The 16,716-nt window shown below is 44.3% G+C and overlaps 1 protein-coding gene across 1 annotated transcript in view; it reads left to right on the plus strand.

Moving 5' to 3' along the window:
• Positions 1 to 15,217, plus strand: part of KIF3C (kinesin family member 3C) — a 35,943-nt gene extending 20,726 nt beyond the window's left edge. Inside the window, exons 4-8 of the mRNA XM_005686937.3 lie at positions 133 to 251; positions 723 to 839; positions 12,048 to 12,156; positions 12,316 to 12,488; positions 12,728 to 15,217. Of these exons, the coding sequence (XP_005686994.1) occupies positions 133 to 251; positions 723 to 839; positions 12,048 to 12,156; positions 12,316 to 12,488; positions 12,728 to 12,824 (615 nt within the window). The 3' untranslated portion in view covers positions 12,825 to 15,217. The remainder of the gene's footprint in view (positions 1 to 132; positions 252 to 722; positions 840 to 12,047; positions 12,157 to 12,315; positions 12,489 to 12,727) is intronic.

Here is a 16,716-nt window from a genome sequence, read left to right on the forward strand (position 1 = left end):
GAGGGACATTCACACGGGGACCCTGGCCTCATCCTGGACTGAGCTGATGGACCCTGAGCCTGCAGGCTGGGGGAGTCAAGCCTCGTTGGGTGCCACTCCGTACCGCCTCTGAGCTGCACCTTCCCTCGCTAGCTCTACGCCAAGCTGCAGGCGGTGAAGGCGGAGATCCAGGACCAGCATGACGAGTACATCCGCGTGCGGCAGGACCTGGAGGAGGCGCAGAATGAGCAGACCCGGGAACTCAAGCTCAAGTAGGGCCCCTTCTCTTCCCAGCTGGGGCCCGCACAGCCATCTCTCAGGCTCCGGGCCTCTCCCTGACAGGCTCCTCTCTTTCCTGAAGGCTTCAGTTCTGTCTCCTCACCCATGTCCATGACCCATAGGAATGGAAGGAATGAATGGGGGAGGGACCCACTGGAGTATCTTCTACCTCCTGTTTTCTCCTTTCTGTCCTCTGCCTGCATTAGATGAACCTTGTAAAGTGCATGCTGGGTGTTGCCCAGAAGTAACTCCTAAGGCCCTGAGTCTATAATCTTTGCTTGAGAAACTGATTTCCAGGCTCCATTGTTTCTCTAGGGACCCCCTCCCCCCGACTTTTTGGTTTTTCCATTTTCTCTGTTCCCTCTGCCTCTTTGTATCTTGCTTGTCTCTTCTCTTGCAACCTTCACCTACACTGCGTGGTCTCACTCCCCAAACCCCCATCTCTACCTCATTCCTGCTCCCAGGTACCTGATCATCGAGAACTTCATCCCCCCAGAGGAGAAGAACAAGATCATGAACCGGCTTTTCCTAGACTGCGAGGAGGAGCAGTGGAAGTTCCAGCCCCTTGTTCCTAGTGGAGCGTGAGTCTCCCATCCCACTGTCTGGGCCTAGGGACTCTCAAGCTCACCCCTGGGTAGGGGTGGCCAGGCGCTTGGGGGAGATGGAGGATGGGTTTTTTCAGGACCAAATACAGGGATCTCCATGAAGGAAGGAACGTTAAATACAGTGTCTCGTGGGTCCAGAAAATACTAGCTGGCTAACATTTGGCCAGTCTGGTGAATATTCGTTTGTCAGATGCCCAAAACAGCATCAATAGATAATATTGCCAAGCACTTACTGTGTGTCAGACACTGTGGGAGACTCTGCAGACAGAAGGTCAGTAAGACACAGTCAGAGCTCACAGTCCAGTGAGGAATACAGAAAAGGAACCGGATCAAGAAAGGACAGACAGGTGAGGTCTTTGTAGCCTTACTCAGCGGGGTGATTCAGCATTTCCACCTGTTTCCACGTCCTAGCTCTTAGTCTGCATCCATTGGCTGGGTGTGTAGCTCCCTCTGCTGGTGGCCCTGAAGAACAAGACTGGACAGGCACACCCAGCCGAGTGACTGCCTCACCCAGCCGAACCACTGCCCCTTCGTTGAAAATCTGTGTACAGGGGTGCTCCGGAGGCAGGACACCAGTGCACTCCCCCGGCAATTCTTTATCTATCCTAGGAATATTAATACCAAGTTAGGGCAAGAGTCTCCCCAAAGCTGGAGTGGGAAGCTAATTTTAGAGATCTATAACTCCTCACTGGAGCATCAGATTGCCTACTTGATTTGCCTACTTTCTGAAGGGCTGATCCTGCCCAAGTCCTGCAATCAGTATCTTTGCTTACTGTTGAATTATTGCATCTCCTAGCCTAGTAAGGCAAAGAGAAAGATTCAGTGTTTTCTTTGTCATTGGGAAGCCTGAAAATTTGGCTCATTCCTCAAAACCTGCTTGCTTTAGCTTACTCTGCAGTGTTTGCATCTCCATTACTCTTTGGGAAGAACCGGTCTTGACATACATACCCCATGTGTAAGTTGGTAAGCAGCCAGTTCATGAGTAAAGGACTTTTCAATGGGGTCAGTTTGGAGTTAAAATCCACCTTTCCAGTCTAAGTAGAGACCTGTAGTAGTATATCATTTATTGCAGATGTTCTCCACCCTGGCTGCATCTAGAATCGCCTCTGAGCTGGGCTCCAGATAATCTGATTTAAGAGGTCGTATGGGTGGATCCCAGGACTTTTTTTTTTTAATTGTTTTTTCAAAGCCTCCAGCTGATTCTACTGGGAAGCTAGGTTCAGATACTACTGTTTCATTGCCATCTACTGGAGGAAGATGCTGGTGAGGTTTTGTAAGGTTATTTTGTGCTTACAAAGTTCTTAAGGTGAAAGTTTGTAGGTAGAGGAATTTCTTTACATTAGACAGAGATGGATGAGAGAAGCTCTGAAAAGGTTTTTTTTTTTTTTCTTACTGGCTAACTTTATTTTAAAATTTTTTATTGGAGTATAGTTGATTTATATTTGAATTTTTAATTTTGAAAATCAAGAATAATACAAAGAATTCCCATGTGCTTTTCACCAAAACTCCCCAGTTGTTAGCATCTTGCCACGTCTTGCTTGATTAATCCCCTGCCCCCAACAATTTGAGATTAAGTTGCAGTCAACCTTTTACCCATATTTCCTAAGAACGAGGACATTCTCTTACATAACCACAGTACAGTGATCAGATTCAGGAAATTCTGTATTGACACCAGACGAATACACAACAAACAATATTCAATTTTAGCCAGTTAGCTCAATAATATCCATTAAGGCAATTCTTCCCCACCCACACCAGCCCACCTGTGATGGTGCATTGCATTTAATCATGCCTCTTCCTTTAATCTGGAACTGGAAAGGGATCTTGATTTGAGTTTTGAAAATTTCATGCTTCAGAGGAGTTTATTCGTTTCTCAAAACATTGTCCCTGCAATTTTTACTTGACTGCCTAAGCACACAATTCAGACTTCAAAGCATGGTGGTACTTTGCCTGAAGCTAAAATACACTTTCTGCTTAATGTGTATGAATTTCCATTCTTTATTCTACTTCTTTTTTAAGTTTGCTTTCTTCCTTTTACTCAAATAACTTTAAAATTTTTTTTACCTTTTAAAATAATTTCTCTTTTTGTAAAAATAAAGTGGTGTGCATACACTGAAAAACCATACACAGACTTAAAAAAATTAAAACAGCTATCTTAAAATAGCACATGTTAAATAATATTTAGAGTAGATACCAGTAACAGCTTGTAAAATAGAAGTCCTCTACTTGGTATCTTTGCTTACTGTTGATTTATTCCCTCTCCTGCCTAGTAAGGCACCTGGAGAAGGACATGGCAACCCACTCCAGTATTCTTGCCTGGAGAATCCCAGGGACAGAGGAGCCTGGTGGGCTGCTGTCTATGGGGTCGCACAGAGTTGGACACAACTGAGGCGACTTAGCAGCAGCAGCAGCAGCAGCAGCAGCCTAGTAAGGCAAAGAGAGAAAGATTCAGTGTTTTCTTTGTCATTGGAAAGCCTAAAAATTTGGCTCATTCCTCAAAAGCTGCTTGCTTTAGCTTACTCTGTAGTGTTTTCATTTCCATACCTTTTTGGGAAGAACCAGTGTACATACCCTGTTGGCTTAAATCTGTATACAGTTGTTCACCAGCCCGCATTTGTATGTCTCCGTTAGCAGCTTTCTGACTGGATCCCAAAAGGACTGTGTTCCCATAAAATTTTATATTAAAATTATAAACATATAAATACTTTCACAAGCTTTTTCAAAGTTACGGTTAAGTATATTCACAACTTAACCATGCTATTTCATACAGAATCTGTATGTCCCTCTTCGGAATGCAGAATATTTATTTTGTGTAGAAAATAATCTGGGTAAGGGTAAAAAGTATTAAGGTAATTGTGACATCCCAGTGTTCTCCACTGTACTTAAATACAGTTGATATAAACAGGTATTATAGATTTCTTTAAGAAAAAATTCCAATAAATAAATTACTTCAAAAAGACTTGTTAATAAATAGCAGGTAGTCAACTACATGCTATTCTGAATTACTCCTCCAAAAATTATTTTCTTTTTTAATGTCACCTGTCCGTTGTCTGATAACTGCAATAAATAATATTTATCTCAGAACTTTTTAAAAAACCACAAAAATACAACAGAGAAGTAGTAACAGATCTAGGAAGATTTTTATGAAAGCAATTTTTTTTCCACAGCAGTTGGTGGTTAAAGTAAAAACACTTTCCTCCTAATTGGAATTTCCAGGTGAGATAATGAGTCAGCACAGAGCGCCCCAGCGTAGCATCCTGGTGTCAGAGTCACTGGCCTGGATCTGTGCCCCAAACCCCTCCTTTCACAGCCAGAGAGGGGAGGGCCTTGGATGCAGCTTCCCCCATTTCTGGGAGCTCTGGGGCCTGAGACTGTGGAACAAGCTGCCTCTCTGGGAGGATTGGGTCCCACTGTTTGCAATATAACTTGATCAGGGCTGAAAACCTCTTCTGTCCCCAAATATATTTAACGAATGAAGGCATTGTCCTGTTTGCTCAATTCACCTGTGGAGTATTCTGCTTCACTTTGGCCTGTGGTGTTCTGGGGATGAGACACTGAAGGCTACTCAAAATGAGAGGACAAAAGCCTTGTTGGAAAGAAATTACCTAAAGTCATGCTGTCCCTCTAGAAAGCTTTTGCTGAAAGAAACATTTCCTCTCCTCCTCTAGCTGCAGGCATCTACCCCCACACTCTTCCCTGCACTTCTTTCTAAAACAAGGAGTTATTGTTGGGGAGCCCTTGAAACACACTCATATCAACTTATTTTGGAAGTCTGTCCCTTTTCTTTTCTCTACTGTCTCTCGCTGATATACAGTAACTTCAGGTGAGGTCTGTTCCACAATCGCAAATAATTTTGGTTAAAGTTACTTTGAAAAGAAAATATTGGCAGCTACCTTCAACCATCACAGTTTTACAAGTAGGACCTTTTATGTTTGGCTTCTCATAATAGACTTTATTTTTTATTGTATTTATACACAGCTGTCTTCTAAGGGTTGTATATTTGGTAGTATCTAGAGCCCATGTTTTGCGGTTCAGAAATCCTATTTGTAACTTTAGCCCTTTGCTCTTTGCATTCCTGGCCACTCCAGATTCTTTTCAGAGCATCATGGTGCAGTAGAAAGAGGCTGGATTTGGGATGTAGAACATTTGGAATTCTGGTCCCTGCTCTGCCTTGAGAAGGTTTCTTAACTTCTCTGAACCCAAGTTTCTTCACCTGCAAAGTCAGGATGATGAAACAAAAATCCCTGCAGGACTGTCAAGATTGAAATGAAATAACACGCATGTGTCTGTGTGTGTTGGGGAGGTGGGGGCCTGTTCTAGGCCACTACCTCGCACAGAGGAGATGGTCCATCAATGGTTGCTGTCATACCAATAAGCCAACATGATAATTTTGGGGACTCCAGAGAAATCAGTTTGTCATCATCCCTTACAAGTGCCATAGAAGGACAGTTTGACTTGTTGCTTTTGTTTTAGATTTTGATTTTTAAATCAGGCTGCCTCCAAGTTTAGAGAGAGCATTCCTTGCTCTAAACAGAATAAGGATAGAAGGTTAAGCTGGTTTTGTTACAGAGGCAAAATTTACCTCAGTCAGAACATTCTCAGCTCTGGGTTGAGTCCCTAGATTTATTCCCAGGCCTGTGAAAACTGAAAAAGAGTCTGAAACTAGGAGAAGTTTTTGCCTTCCCGGGCAGGCGGTGAGCCATGCGGAGGGGGCATGGGAAGGGGGTGGGGCAGTTCAGATGAGCCAAGGGATGCTGCAAGGTGGACAGCTGACCTACAGGGACGGGGGCACCTGATCGATCATGGAGAAAAGTCAGATTTGCTGTGGTGGGTGCTTGTAAAGGACATGGAATGAGAAAACACACCCTGTGATGTTGGCTGCTGGTTTTCAGAATAGAAGAAAGGTATGGTAAGCAGACAGCTGGCAATGAGATTGGGATCAGCCTCTGAGATGGGACTGATATTTTTAATATTAAGGGGAGAATATTATATAATCTTGTGATAGAAGTGATGTGGAGAGAGGGTCCTAAGAGAACTCTGAGGATCTGCTAAGCACAGGATAACTGCTGTGGCTCTCTGGGTGGATACTCCAGAGCCAGGCCTTCATTCTGGGCTGTCAGCCACAACCTGCTTACTACAGAGGGATCAATCATGGAAAGTAGGCCTGGGGCAGAGAGAGAGGAGATGGAAGTTTGGTGTCCCAGTTACAGACTCCCCTCCCCCACCCTCTTCTTCCCTCCTGCCACCCAGAATAGCCCTGGCATCTTTACTGGGTCAGGCTGCCAATTCACACTGATCCACGGCTCTGCTCGTCCAGCCCTGTTCGCTTGTCCCGTTCCCAGAGCCTGCAGCCTTCGAGGCACGCTGAGGCCCAGACAGTTGTGTGTGTGCTCCTGAAAGACAGCATGGCATCTAAAAGGAGCATTTGGGAAAGTTCAGTTCCCAGTCTCTTTCTAGTTGTATGACCTTGGGCGCACAAGGCATTTCACTTTTCTGAGCCTCAGTCTCCTTTTCTGTCCCATCTGAACCTCAGGAAGTTGTAAAGTTTTAATGAGATGCAGAGATGCACCTTATAAATGATAAGCTATTATTTTACTAATTTCCCTGCTCCTCTCCGCCAAGAGCCGCCTCCCCACCTCTCAGAGGGTCCACAGCAGCAGAGCAAGCTGGGGCTTCTTCAGCTTCCTCCTTCCTTCCTTTTCATCTATGAAGAGGGGTTGGTGGGAACCCTAAGTGGAATCCAGCATTCTTTAAGATAAAACCTGAGACTGTGGTTTTTCACTACTTGCTGTGGCAGAAGGCTGGCATTGTTCTGTCAGGTCCTGCACGGCTTGTTCTCCTAGTCAAGGACAGAATGTCCTATCTCTGAGTTACTCAGCCTGTTTTTTCTTCTCTTCTATCTTCTGTCTGCCTTTTGGCTTTTTTCATTGCTTGTTCATATCCCTGTTTGAAATTAGCAAGTGGAGCTGAGAATAAATAATCATCACAGCTGCCACGTATTGAGCCCTTGCGGTGTATTGTGCTACGTGCTTGTCTTGTTAAATCTCAGCAGTTCTGTAGGATGGTGAGATATCTGAAGCTCAGGGATAATAAGCTGCTTCCCAAGGTAACAAAGCCTAAGGCGTAGAGCCAACATTCAAACTTGGATCTGCCTGACTCTAAACCCTGTTAATTTTTTAGTGGAAATAACTGTCTTGTTTTCTTTCCTATTTTTATTTGTTTTGAATAATCAAATACCTCACGCTCATTAAGTTGCTGAGAGTATAAAAAGTCTAACATACTGTGAGTTGGCCAGAATATAAAGCAATGGGAACTTTCTTGTAGGTATATAGCCACTTGGGCAATATCTAGTAAAACTGAAGATGCACGTTGGAACCATTCCATTCCTGGGTATATACCCCAAAGAAACTGTTGAATATATACTTAAAGATACCTATACATACAGAAGTCTTTACAACAGCACTGTGTTAAATAGAAAGGGAGAGAGAAAAAGGAATTGACCTAGATGTCCATCAACAAGAGAACATATAAAAAACATAAAATGCTATATTGAAACCTTAAGATAATCAATATAGTTAAATTGTAATCATCTAATCTAGAGCAGCATGGATAAATATAAAAGACATATTTGGGCACACAAAAATGTATCTGTACTATACAGTACAAAATTTAGAAATAGGCATATAATACTATATATATTGTTTTTCAATATATACATATATAAATATTAAAACACGCCTGACGTTAATAAACACCAAATTCAAGAGAGGGATTAATTCTGGAGAAGGAAAGTCTTAAAAACTGTGCCTATATTTTACTTCTCAAAAAAGATTTGGTGTTAAGTATAACAAAATGTTAAGATTTAGCAAAACTGGATGGTAGGTAAACAGATGTATATTATTTTCTGTGCTTTTCTGAGTATTTGAAATAACTTATTAGATATAAACTTATACATTTTAAAAATTGTAAAACCATCCAAAGACAATTACTGTTAACATTTCGTTGAATATCCAAACTTCTTTCTAAGCATCCACACATGTATACACACTTCTTTAAAATCAAAGCAAATTTCATCTTTTTATTTGCTTTTTTACTTAATATGTTGTAGAAATCTTTTCATGGCTACATGAAGCCAAAAACAATATGACTGCATAATATTCCTTCACATGACTGAATAATTTAACTTGTCCGTTCTGGTGCACATTTGGTTTGTTTCTAATTGTTTGTACTTGTAAATAATATTGGAGCAAACATCCCAAATTTTTGACCCCATCTCTGATTATTTCCATAGGGAAATTCCTAGGAATGGGAATTTGGGTCAAAGAATATGCATGTTTTAAAAGCAAAGCCTGAGTTTTGTTTTATAAGTAATAGCTTTATTGAGATATAAACTGTACATAAAGTTTACCATTTTAAAGTGTATTATTCAGTGGATTTTAGTATATTCACAGTTATATAACAACACCACTGTTGAATTCTAGAACATTTTCGTCACTCCGAAAAGAAACCTTAAACCCATTTGCTCCCTAGTGTCCGCATCCCTAGAAAACCACCAGTCTATCCACTTTCTGTCCCTATGGACTTGCCTATTCCAGATAGTTCATATAAATGGAATCATACAACATGTGGTCTTTTATATCTAGTATCTTTCACTTGGCAAAATGTTTTCAAGGTTCTTCTACGTTGTAGCATCAGTCCTTCATTCCTTTTTGTTGCTGACTAATATTCCATTCTATGATATTCCACATTTTGTTTATTTTTCATAAATGGATAGTCATTTGGGTTATTTCTACTTTTTGGCTATTATGAATAATTCTTCTTTGAACATTCATGTATGAGTTTTTGTAGGGCATATGTTTTCAGTTTTCTTGACTATGTACCTCTAGTAATGGAAGTACCAGGTCATATGGTAACTCCATGTTTAACTTTTTGAAGAACCGCTATACTGTTTGCAAAGAGGCTGCGTCATATTATATTCCCACCAACAATGCCTGGAGGGTCCAATTTCTCTGTATCTTCACCAACATGTGTTATTATCTGTCTTCCAGGATTATAGTTATCCTAGTAGCCAATGAGATATCATGAAGTGGTATCTCACTGTGGGTTTGATTTGCATCTTCATAATAACTAATAGTGTTGAGCATCTTTTCATGTGCTTACTGGCCATTATATATTTTCTTTGGAGAAATGGCTATCCAGATCCTTTGTCCAGTTTTAAACTGGATTATTTGTCTTTTTATTGTTGATTTATAAGAGTTATTTATAGATTCTAAATACAACTCAGAATAGCAAGGAGAGATAAGAAAGCCTTCCTCAGCAATCAATGCAAAGAAATAGAGGAAAACAACAGAATGGGAAAGACTAGAGATCTCTTCAAGAAAATTAGAGATACCAAGAGAACATTTCATGCAAAGATGGGCTCAATAAAGGACAGAAATGGTATGGACCTAACAGAAGCAGAAGATATTAAGAAGAGGTGGCAAGAATACACAGAACTGTACAAAAAAGGTCTTCACAACCAAGATAATCACAATAGTGTGATCACTCATCTAGAGCCAGATATCCTGGAATGTGAAGTCAAGTGGGCCTTAGAAAGCATCACTACAAACAAAGCTAGTGGAGGTGATGGAATTCCAGTTGAGCTGTTTCAAATCCTGAAAGATGATGCTGTGAAAGTGCTGCACTCAATATGCCAGCACATTTGGAAAACTCAGCAGTGGCCACAGGACTGGAAAAGGTCAGTTTTCATTCCAATCCCAAAGAAAGGCAATGCCAAAGAATGTTCAAACTACCGCACATTGCACTCATCTCACACGCTAGTAAAGTAATGCTCAAAATTCTCCAAGCCAGGCTTCAGCAATACGTGAACCATGAACTTCCTGATGTTCAAGCTGGTTTTAGAAAAGGCAGAGGAACCAGAGATCAAATTGCCAACATCTGCTGGATCATGGAAAAAGCAAGAGAATTCTTGAAAAACATCTATTTCTGCTTTATTGACTATGCCAAAGCCTTTGACTTTATGGATCACAATAAACTGGAAAATTCTGAAAGAGATGGGAATACCAGACCACCTGACCTGCCCCTTGAGAAACCTGTATGCAGATCAGGAATCAACAGTTAGAACTGGACATGGAACAACAGACTGGTTCCAAATAGGAAAAGGAGTACGTCAAGGCTGTATATTGTCACCCTGCTTATTTAACTTCTATGCAGAGTACATCATGGGAAACACTGGGCTGGAAGAAGCACAAGCTGGAATCAAGATTGCCAGGAGAAATATCAGTAACCTCAGATATGCAGACGACACCACCCTTATGGCAGAAAGTGAAGAGGAACTAAAAAGCCTCTTGATGAAAGTGAAAGAGGAGAGTGAAAAAGTTGGCTTAAAGCTCAACATTCAGAAAATGAAGATCATGGCATTCGGTCCCATCACTTCATGGGAAATAGATGGGGAAACAGTGGAAACAGTGTCAGACTATTTTTGGGGGCTCCAAAATCACTGCAGATGATGATGGCAGTCATGAAATTAAAAGACGCTTACTCCTTGGAAGGAAAGTTATGACCAAACTGGATAGCATATTCAAAAGCAGAGACATTAGTTTGCCCACAAAGGTCCATCTAGTGAAGGCTATGGTTTTTCCAGTAGTCCTGTATGGATGTGAGAGTTGGACTGTGAAGAAAGCTGAGCTCCAAAGAATTGATGCTTTTGAACTGTGGTGTTGGAGAAGACTCCTGAGAGTCCCTTGGACTGCAAGGAGATCCAACCAGTCCATTCTAAAGGAGATCAGTCCTTGGTGTTCTTTGGAAGGACTGATGCTAAAGCTGAAACTCCAGTACTTTGGCCACCTCATGCGAAGAGTTGACTCATTTGAAAAGACTCTGATGCTGGGAGGGATTGGGGGCAGGAGGAGAAGGGGACGACAGAGGATGAGATGGCTGGATGGCATCATCGACTCAATGGGTCTGAGTTTGGGTGAAGTCTGGGAGTTGGTGATGGACAGGGAGGCCTGGCATGCTGCAAGGAGTCAGACACGACTGAGCGACTGAACTGAACTGAACTGAAATACAACTCATATCGCACGGATGATTTGCAGATAATTTCTCCCATTTTATAAGGTCATGAGGATTTACTCCTTTGTTTTACCTAATAGTCTTATAGGTTTAGCACTTACATTGAAGTCTATGATTAATTTTTAAGTTAGTTTTTTATATATGGTACAAGGGAAAACTCCAACTTCGTTTTTTTATGTGTGTGGCTATCCAGCTGTATCTGTGCCATTTGCTGAAGAGCCTGTTCGTGCCCCATTGAATAGTCTTGGTCCCCTTACAGAGAATCAGTTGCTTGTAATAAATATAAGGGTTTATTTCTAGATTCTTAATTCTGTTCCATTGATCCTTATGTCTTATGCCAGTATCACACAGCCTTCATTACTGTAACTTTGTAATTTTTAATTTTTTTATTAATGTATAGTTGAATTACAATGTTGTAATAAGTTTTGAGGGGCTTCCCTTATAGCTCAGTTGGTAAAGAATCTGCCTGCAATGCAGGAGACCCGGGTTCGAACCCTGGGTCAGGAAGATCCCCTGGAGGAGGAAATGACAGCCCACTCCAGTATTCTTGCCTGGAGAATCCCATGGACAGAGGAGCCTGGTGGGCTACAGTCCATGGGGTTGCAAAAGAGGGACACAACTTAGCAACTAAGCCACCACCAATAAGTTTTGAGACTGAAAAAATGTGACTCTTCTCCCTTTGTTCTTTTTCAAGACTGTTTTGGCTATTTTGGAGCTCTTGCATTTCGAGCCTGAGTTTCTAATCATTTTATTGTATTAAAACCTATGAAAGAAAATGAAAAGCAGAACCACTAATTAATGGTTTATTGTAGTATGTGAAGCCAGTCTGTGAGTCTGACAGCTAAAATAAGATTGGATTGCCTTTCTTCATTCCAGTCTTCAGTCAGACCTTTTCACTGTGGAAAAAAATTGAAGCAACAAAAGTGAAGAAATGTCTTCTTGTGTTATTACTCTTTTGAGTTGTCAGATTGTATTAGAGCAAAGAGAAGCAAATTCCAGCACTCGCAGTCTGTGCAGCCTCCTGACTACCTGAATGATACATAACCCTTCATGATATCATTCTCCCTATGTGTTCAGAGGAAATTGATTTAAAATATAGCCTCTTCCCTACAGCAATAGCAGCCAAATGAAGAAGCGGCCAACGTCTGCAGTGGGATACAAGAGGCCGATCAGCCAGTATGCTCGGGTTGCCATGGCAATGGGGTCCCACCCCAGGTACAGGGTAAGAAGCTTGGAAATAGAAAGGGTGGGTGGATGCCTGCAACAGCTGCTTCATCTATCTGCCTCATCACCCTTGCTACTCCCATTATCTCCCCGAGTGCCCAGAAGAGGCTGGCCATCAGGCCCAGGGCTCACCTCTGGCCTGATATTCCCGCCACAGGCTGAGAACATCATGTTTCTGGAGCTGGATGTGTCCCCGCCAGCGGTCTTTGAGATGGAATTTTCTCATGACCAAGACCAAGACCCCCGTGCACTACACATGGAGAGGCTGATGCGGTTGGACAGCTTTCTGGAAAGACCTTCCACGTCTAAAGTCCGGAAGTCCAGATCCTGGTCAGTATCATCATGGTCAGAGTGGGCAATGGACTTGGCGCGGAAACTGCAGTTGGGGAGGTGGGGGGCTGGTGGACGTTGAGGAGGGTTGTGGTTGTACCCAAAGGGCGTGAAGGGAGACTGATAATTGGGGCTGTGGGGGCTGAGCTCCTACAGCGACAGGATGAGGGAAAGAAAAGTTCTCACTTTTTTCCGTTTCCTGCACCCCCAACCCCCCAACCTCATCTACACCCCTGCAGGTGCCAGAGTCCCCAGCGGCCTCCACCTCCCACCGCACACGGCTCGCTGGCCGCCGCTGCTGCTCTGCGCCCCACGACAGTGCTCGACCACGAGTGACAACCTTCCGTCGGGCTTGCCCCGTCCTCCCCCCGCCCAGACCCCTAGGGACGGGGTGGCCAACCCTGGCTCATCTCGCTGCCGCTCGATGTGCGTGCGTGCGTGTGCGTGTGTGGGCGCATGTGCGTGTGCGTATGTTGGGGGAGGGACCCCGGCAGGCGTGCTTCTGCCGGCTCTTAGCCTCTTTTATTTAATTAATGTTATTTATTCGTGGAACTCAGTTCGTGTGGGAAAGGAGCCCTCGCCTGACCCTGCCGTGCTCACCGCCCAGCCACCACCTCCTCTTGCCTTTAGACCCCACCCCGCTGCCCCAGTCAGCCCTCACTCTCCTTCCGGTCAGCTGCGCCCAGAAGGGAAGACGCAGGTGCCTGTGTGTGTGTTTTTCTACCTGGCTTGTCCCGGAATCTCCCATCTCCTGTGCCGCCGGTGAGCAGCTGCTGAGCGCTTTCTGGGACTAGAGAAATAGAAGATGTGTGCTGAGGCCAGAAGACATCCATCCTGCCGATGGTGAGCGTGTGCTTCGGGTGGAGGGAGAGCCCCACTCTCCGCTTTCCGGGCTTCAAACAGCCTCGTTCCACTTCTCGGGCTCCTTACCAAGGACTCCAGTGACCCCATCTGCGCAGCCCATGCTTTTCAGCTTTGGCAAGAACTCATGGCTTCCCGAACTGTTTCCTGCCCACCTTCCCAACTCGGGGAAGGGAACTGTGAACCGACCAGTCGCTGCCTCCTCGGGACCTCCGGGATATGGAACAGTAATGGAGACAGTGTGGACAGTCATCAAGGGACGTCCATTTGTTTCCATTCCCTCTGAGAAGTCACTTTGGCCGACAAGGAATCCGGCCAACTCTCCATCTTTGAGATGCTGCTGCTTCCAGCCCTCATCATTCCCTGCAGCTGCCTGTATCCCCGCTACTAGTGGGAGGATCAGTGTCCTCCCTCTGGCTAAACAAAGGCAACGGAATCTGATGCTTCTCCCCGCTCATGGAGCACAGGAGATGGAGACCCAGGCACAACCTGCCAACTCTGCCCATTGCCCCTGTTCCTGAATCAGATTTGTTGGGCACTGTTTTGTTGACAAGACTGACCCTTCAGCATTGTGCAAATTGGTCCCTAAGGAAATCCTTTCACTTCCTTTTGTGACATCCCAAGATGTCTCCGGGTATCTCGGGTAAATTTCTACCAAAAAGAAAGATAAATTGTCATTGACTTACCTTTTAAGTGTATATTTTGGTGGAAGAATGAAGAGGTAGTCATGAATGAAAACACATAGTTTGGGACTGAAAAACGACCTAACATGGAGTCTCCAGTTACTAGAATATGAGGAGTTTAGTCACTGGGGAAAGGCATGAAGCTGACAGGGCTGCCTGAAATCTGGTGTGTGGGAGGTGGCGGTGGGGAGTGGCTACCTGGTTATTCTCTTTCCATCAGGAAATGAACCCTTCTTGGACACAGCTCAGTTTCTGCCCTGAAGACCAAACTGTGGTTTGGTTTACTTCAATGATGTTGTCATTGCTGCTGTAACTATGATGCCAGGTGGTTGGGCCATTCATTTTCCACTGGCTCCTGTCCTTCAAGGAAACAACATTTTTCATCAGAGCCCAGAAGATGGTTTGAGACTCAGGATTCAGATCAGAGATTCGGCTGTGGCTAGGATAGGAGTGGCGTGTAGAAATTTTCCAGGTGGCCTGGGCGCAGAGGGACCTCCAGGCCTGCATTGAGCAGCCTCTCCCAGTGATCTCTTTCTTGTTTGTGGATGAAGCCTCATGTGTTACCCTTATTCATCACTTGGACACATCGACTGCATTGTCTGCTCACTTGACCCTCACAGTCTTATAGCACAATGTACCCAACTTCCCCACCCTCAGTTGGAGGCCTGGGCCCAAGGTGTGGTCAGAGGAGGAGTTCCTGCCTGCAGTTTGTGTATGTGTGTGTGTGTGCGCGTGTGTTTATGTGTGTGTGTGTGTTTACCTCCACAGGGGACACTTTACACTCCGTGTAAGATATGCTGGGAACAGGGCCACCGGGGTGGCTGGATCTCAGTCTCTCCGTCTCTCTTTCTCTTCTTTTCCTTTTGATGTATCCAACACTTGGTTGACAAAGTAAGGGCCTTGATTAGGACCAAATTTCCATGTCTATTGCTATGGTCTTTATTTAGGACAGCGATTAACAAGGCAGTGGCCCATTCTTTTCACTCTATACAGCTGACGATACAGGACATATGTAATATATAAATATATATATAAAACATTACCCTCTGTCTCCTTGGCTTAGGATGAGATCTCTCTGTCAAGCTGAAATGCACCTGCAGCTCAATGCTGCCAGCAGCCTGCAGGCCCCAGCCCTGTTCAAATTAACACAGTCGATAATAAAGGAATGAGTATCGTTACAAAGTTGGTTGCCTGCCTTCTCTTCCCTTTGACTCTTTCTGCGTTTCTTTTTTATGGTCTCCCTTCTTTCTCTCCCGTGGTTTTTTTCCAAGAGGGGTTCAAGAGTACTTGGAGCCCAGCGGGAGTGATCAGCACCTGGGAACACTGGCTACTTCATAACAGGGGCTCCATCTGAGCAGTGGGGCCAAAGGGGCAGGACTTGGGCTCTAGGCTGAAGCCTGTGCCCGAGTTATGGCAGCAGCTGTTCGTGTTCTAGGCTAGCAGTCCCCTTCCAGTTCGTTTTGAGCTATGAGCAGATTTCAGAACTGCCTAGATGCTGTCCACATTAGCTGTCAGTATCATTTCACAGCTCTGCCCCTTCTGTTTCTCTGTTTATCAGCCAAGAGAGATTAAAACGGGCAATAATGTGGGAAAAGCACATCCGTATGCCTGGCACATGGTCGGTACCGAATTATAATAATTAAAAACTAGTTTCCTCTCACCCTGTCTTCCCAAGGCCTCTTTTCCTCCCTCTGAGTTCGTCTGCTGGCTCCCTGTAGTGTGGCAGTCTTAAAGGAAATGAGAAGTAGCTGCTGCTAAAAAAATGTAAAGCCCAGGGAGTTGCCTGGCAGTCCAGTGGTGGGGCCCAGGTTAGATCGCTGGTCAGGGAACTAAGATCCCACAGGCCCCGTGGCACAGCAAAAAAATATAAAATGGTGATACTGATGGTTTCCTGGAGGGGCCTCCTTCCTTTGCTCTGGGCTCCAGCCCTGAGATCTAAGGGGGTTCTGGGGCTCTGCTGCTTTAGGGATTTGTCAGGTATTTTTTGGTATCAATAATTTGCTACCATGCTAAGTCGCTTCAGTAGTGTTTGACTCTTTGTGACCCTATGGACTGTATCCCCCCAAGCTCCTCTGTCCAAGGGGTATGGACTGTAGCCCGCCAGGCTCATCTGTCCAAGGCATTCTCCAGGCAAGAATACTGGAGCTGATTGCCATGACCTCCTCCAAAGAATCTTCCTGACCCAGGGATCGAATCAGCGTCTCTTATGTCTCCTGCATTGACAGGCAGGTTCTTTACCACTAGTGCCACCTGGGAAGCCCAATCTTTATACACCTGTAGTTCTCCCAGGTAGGAGTTATTGTCCCTAGTTTACAGAAGATATAGGGAAACTTGGCTAAAGATGTGGGCTTAGTGATGAGGCTGTGAAGCCTGTAATTTTTGACTCTGTGCCTCATCTCACTAGCCCATCTCTACCTCGGAACTGATAGGCACCCTACATGTTCTACAAGTGGTGCAAGCCTGGGACAAAAGCAAAGAGTGGTGGGAATAAACCAAATCTCCGGGCCCTTATTCTTGAGATCCTATTTTAAAGCCAAGCATTCCTCCTATTAGCTGTGGGCTCACTCGAGTGGCTGAGCTAGGTGGTTCCAGAATTCCAGTGAAACAGCCAAAGGGCAGAAGCTTACCCTTGGCTGGGGTCTCTTGTAGACAGCTTTGTTGTTGATAAGGCAACTGCCAGGTTT

Source organism: Capra hircus, chromosome 11, assembly GCF_001704415.2.
Source record: "Capra hircus breed San Clemente chromosome 11, ASM170441v1, whole genome shotgun sequence".
Lineage (NCBI taxonomy): Eukaryota > Metazoa > Chordata > Mammalia > Artiodactyla > Bovidae > Capra > Capra hircus.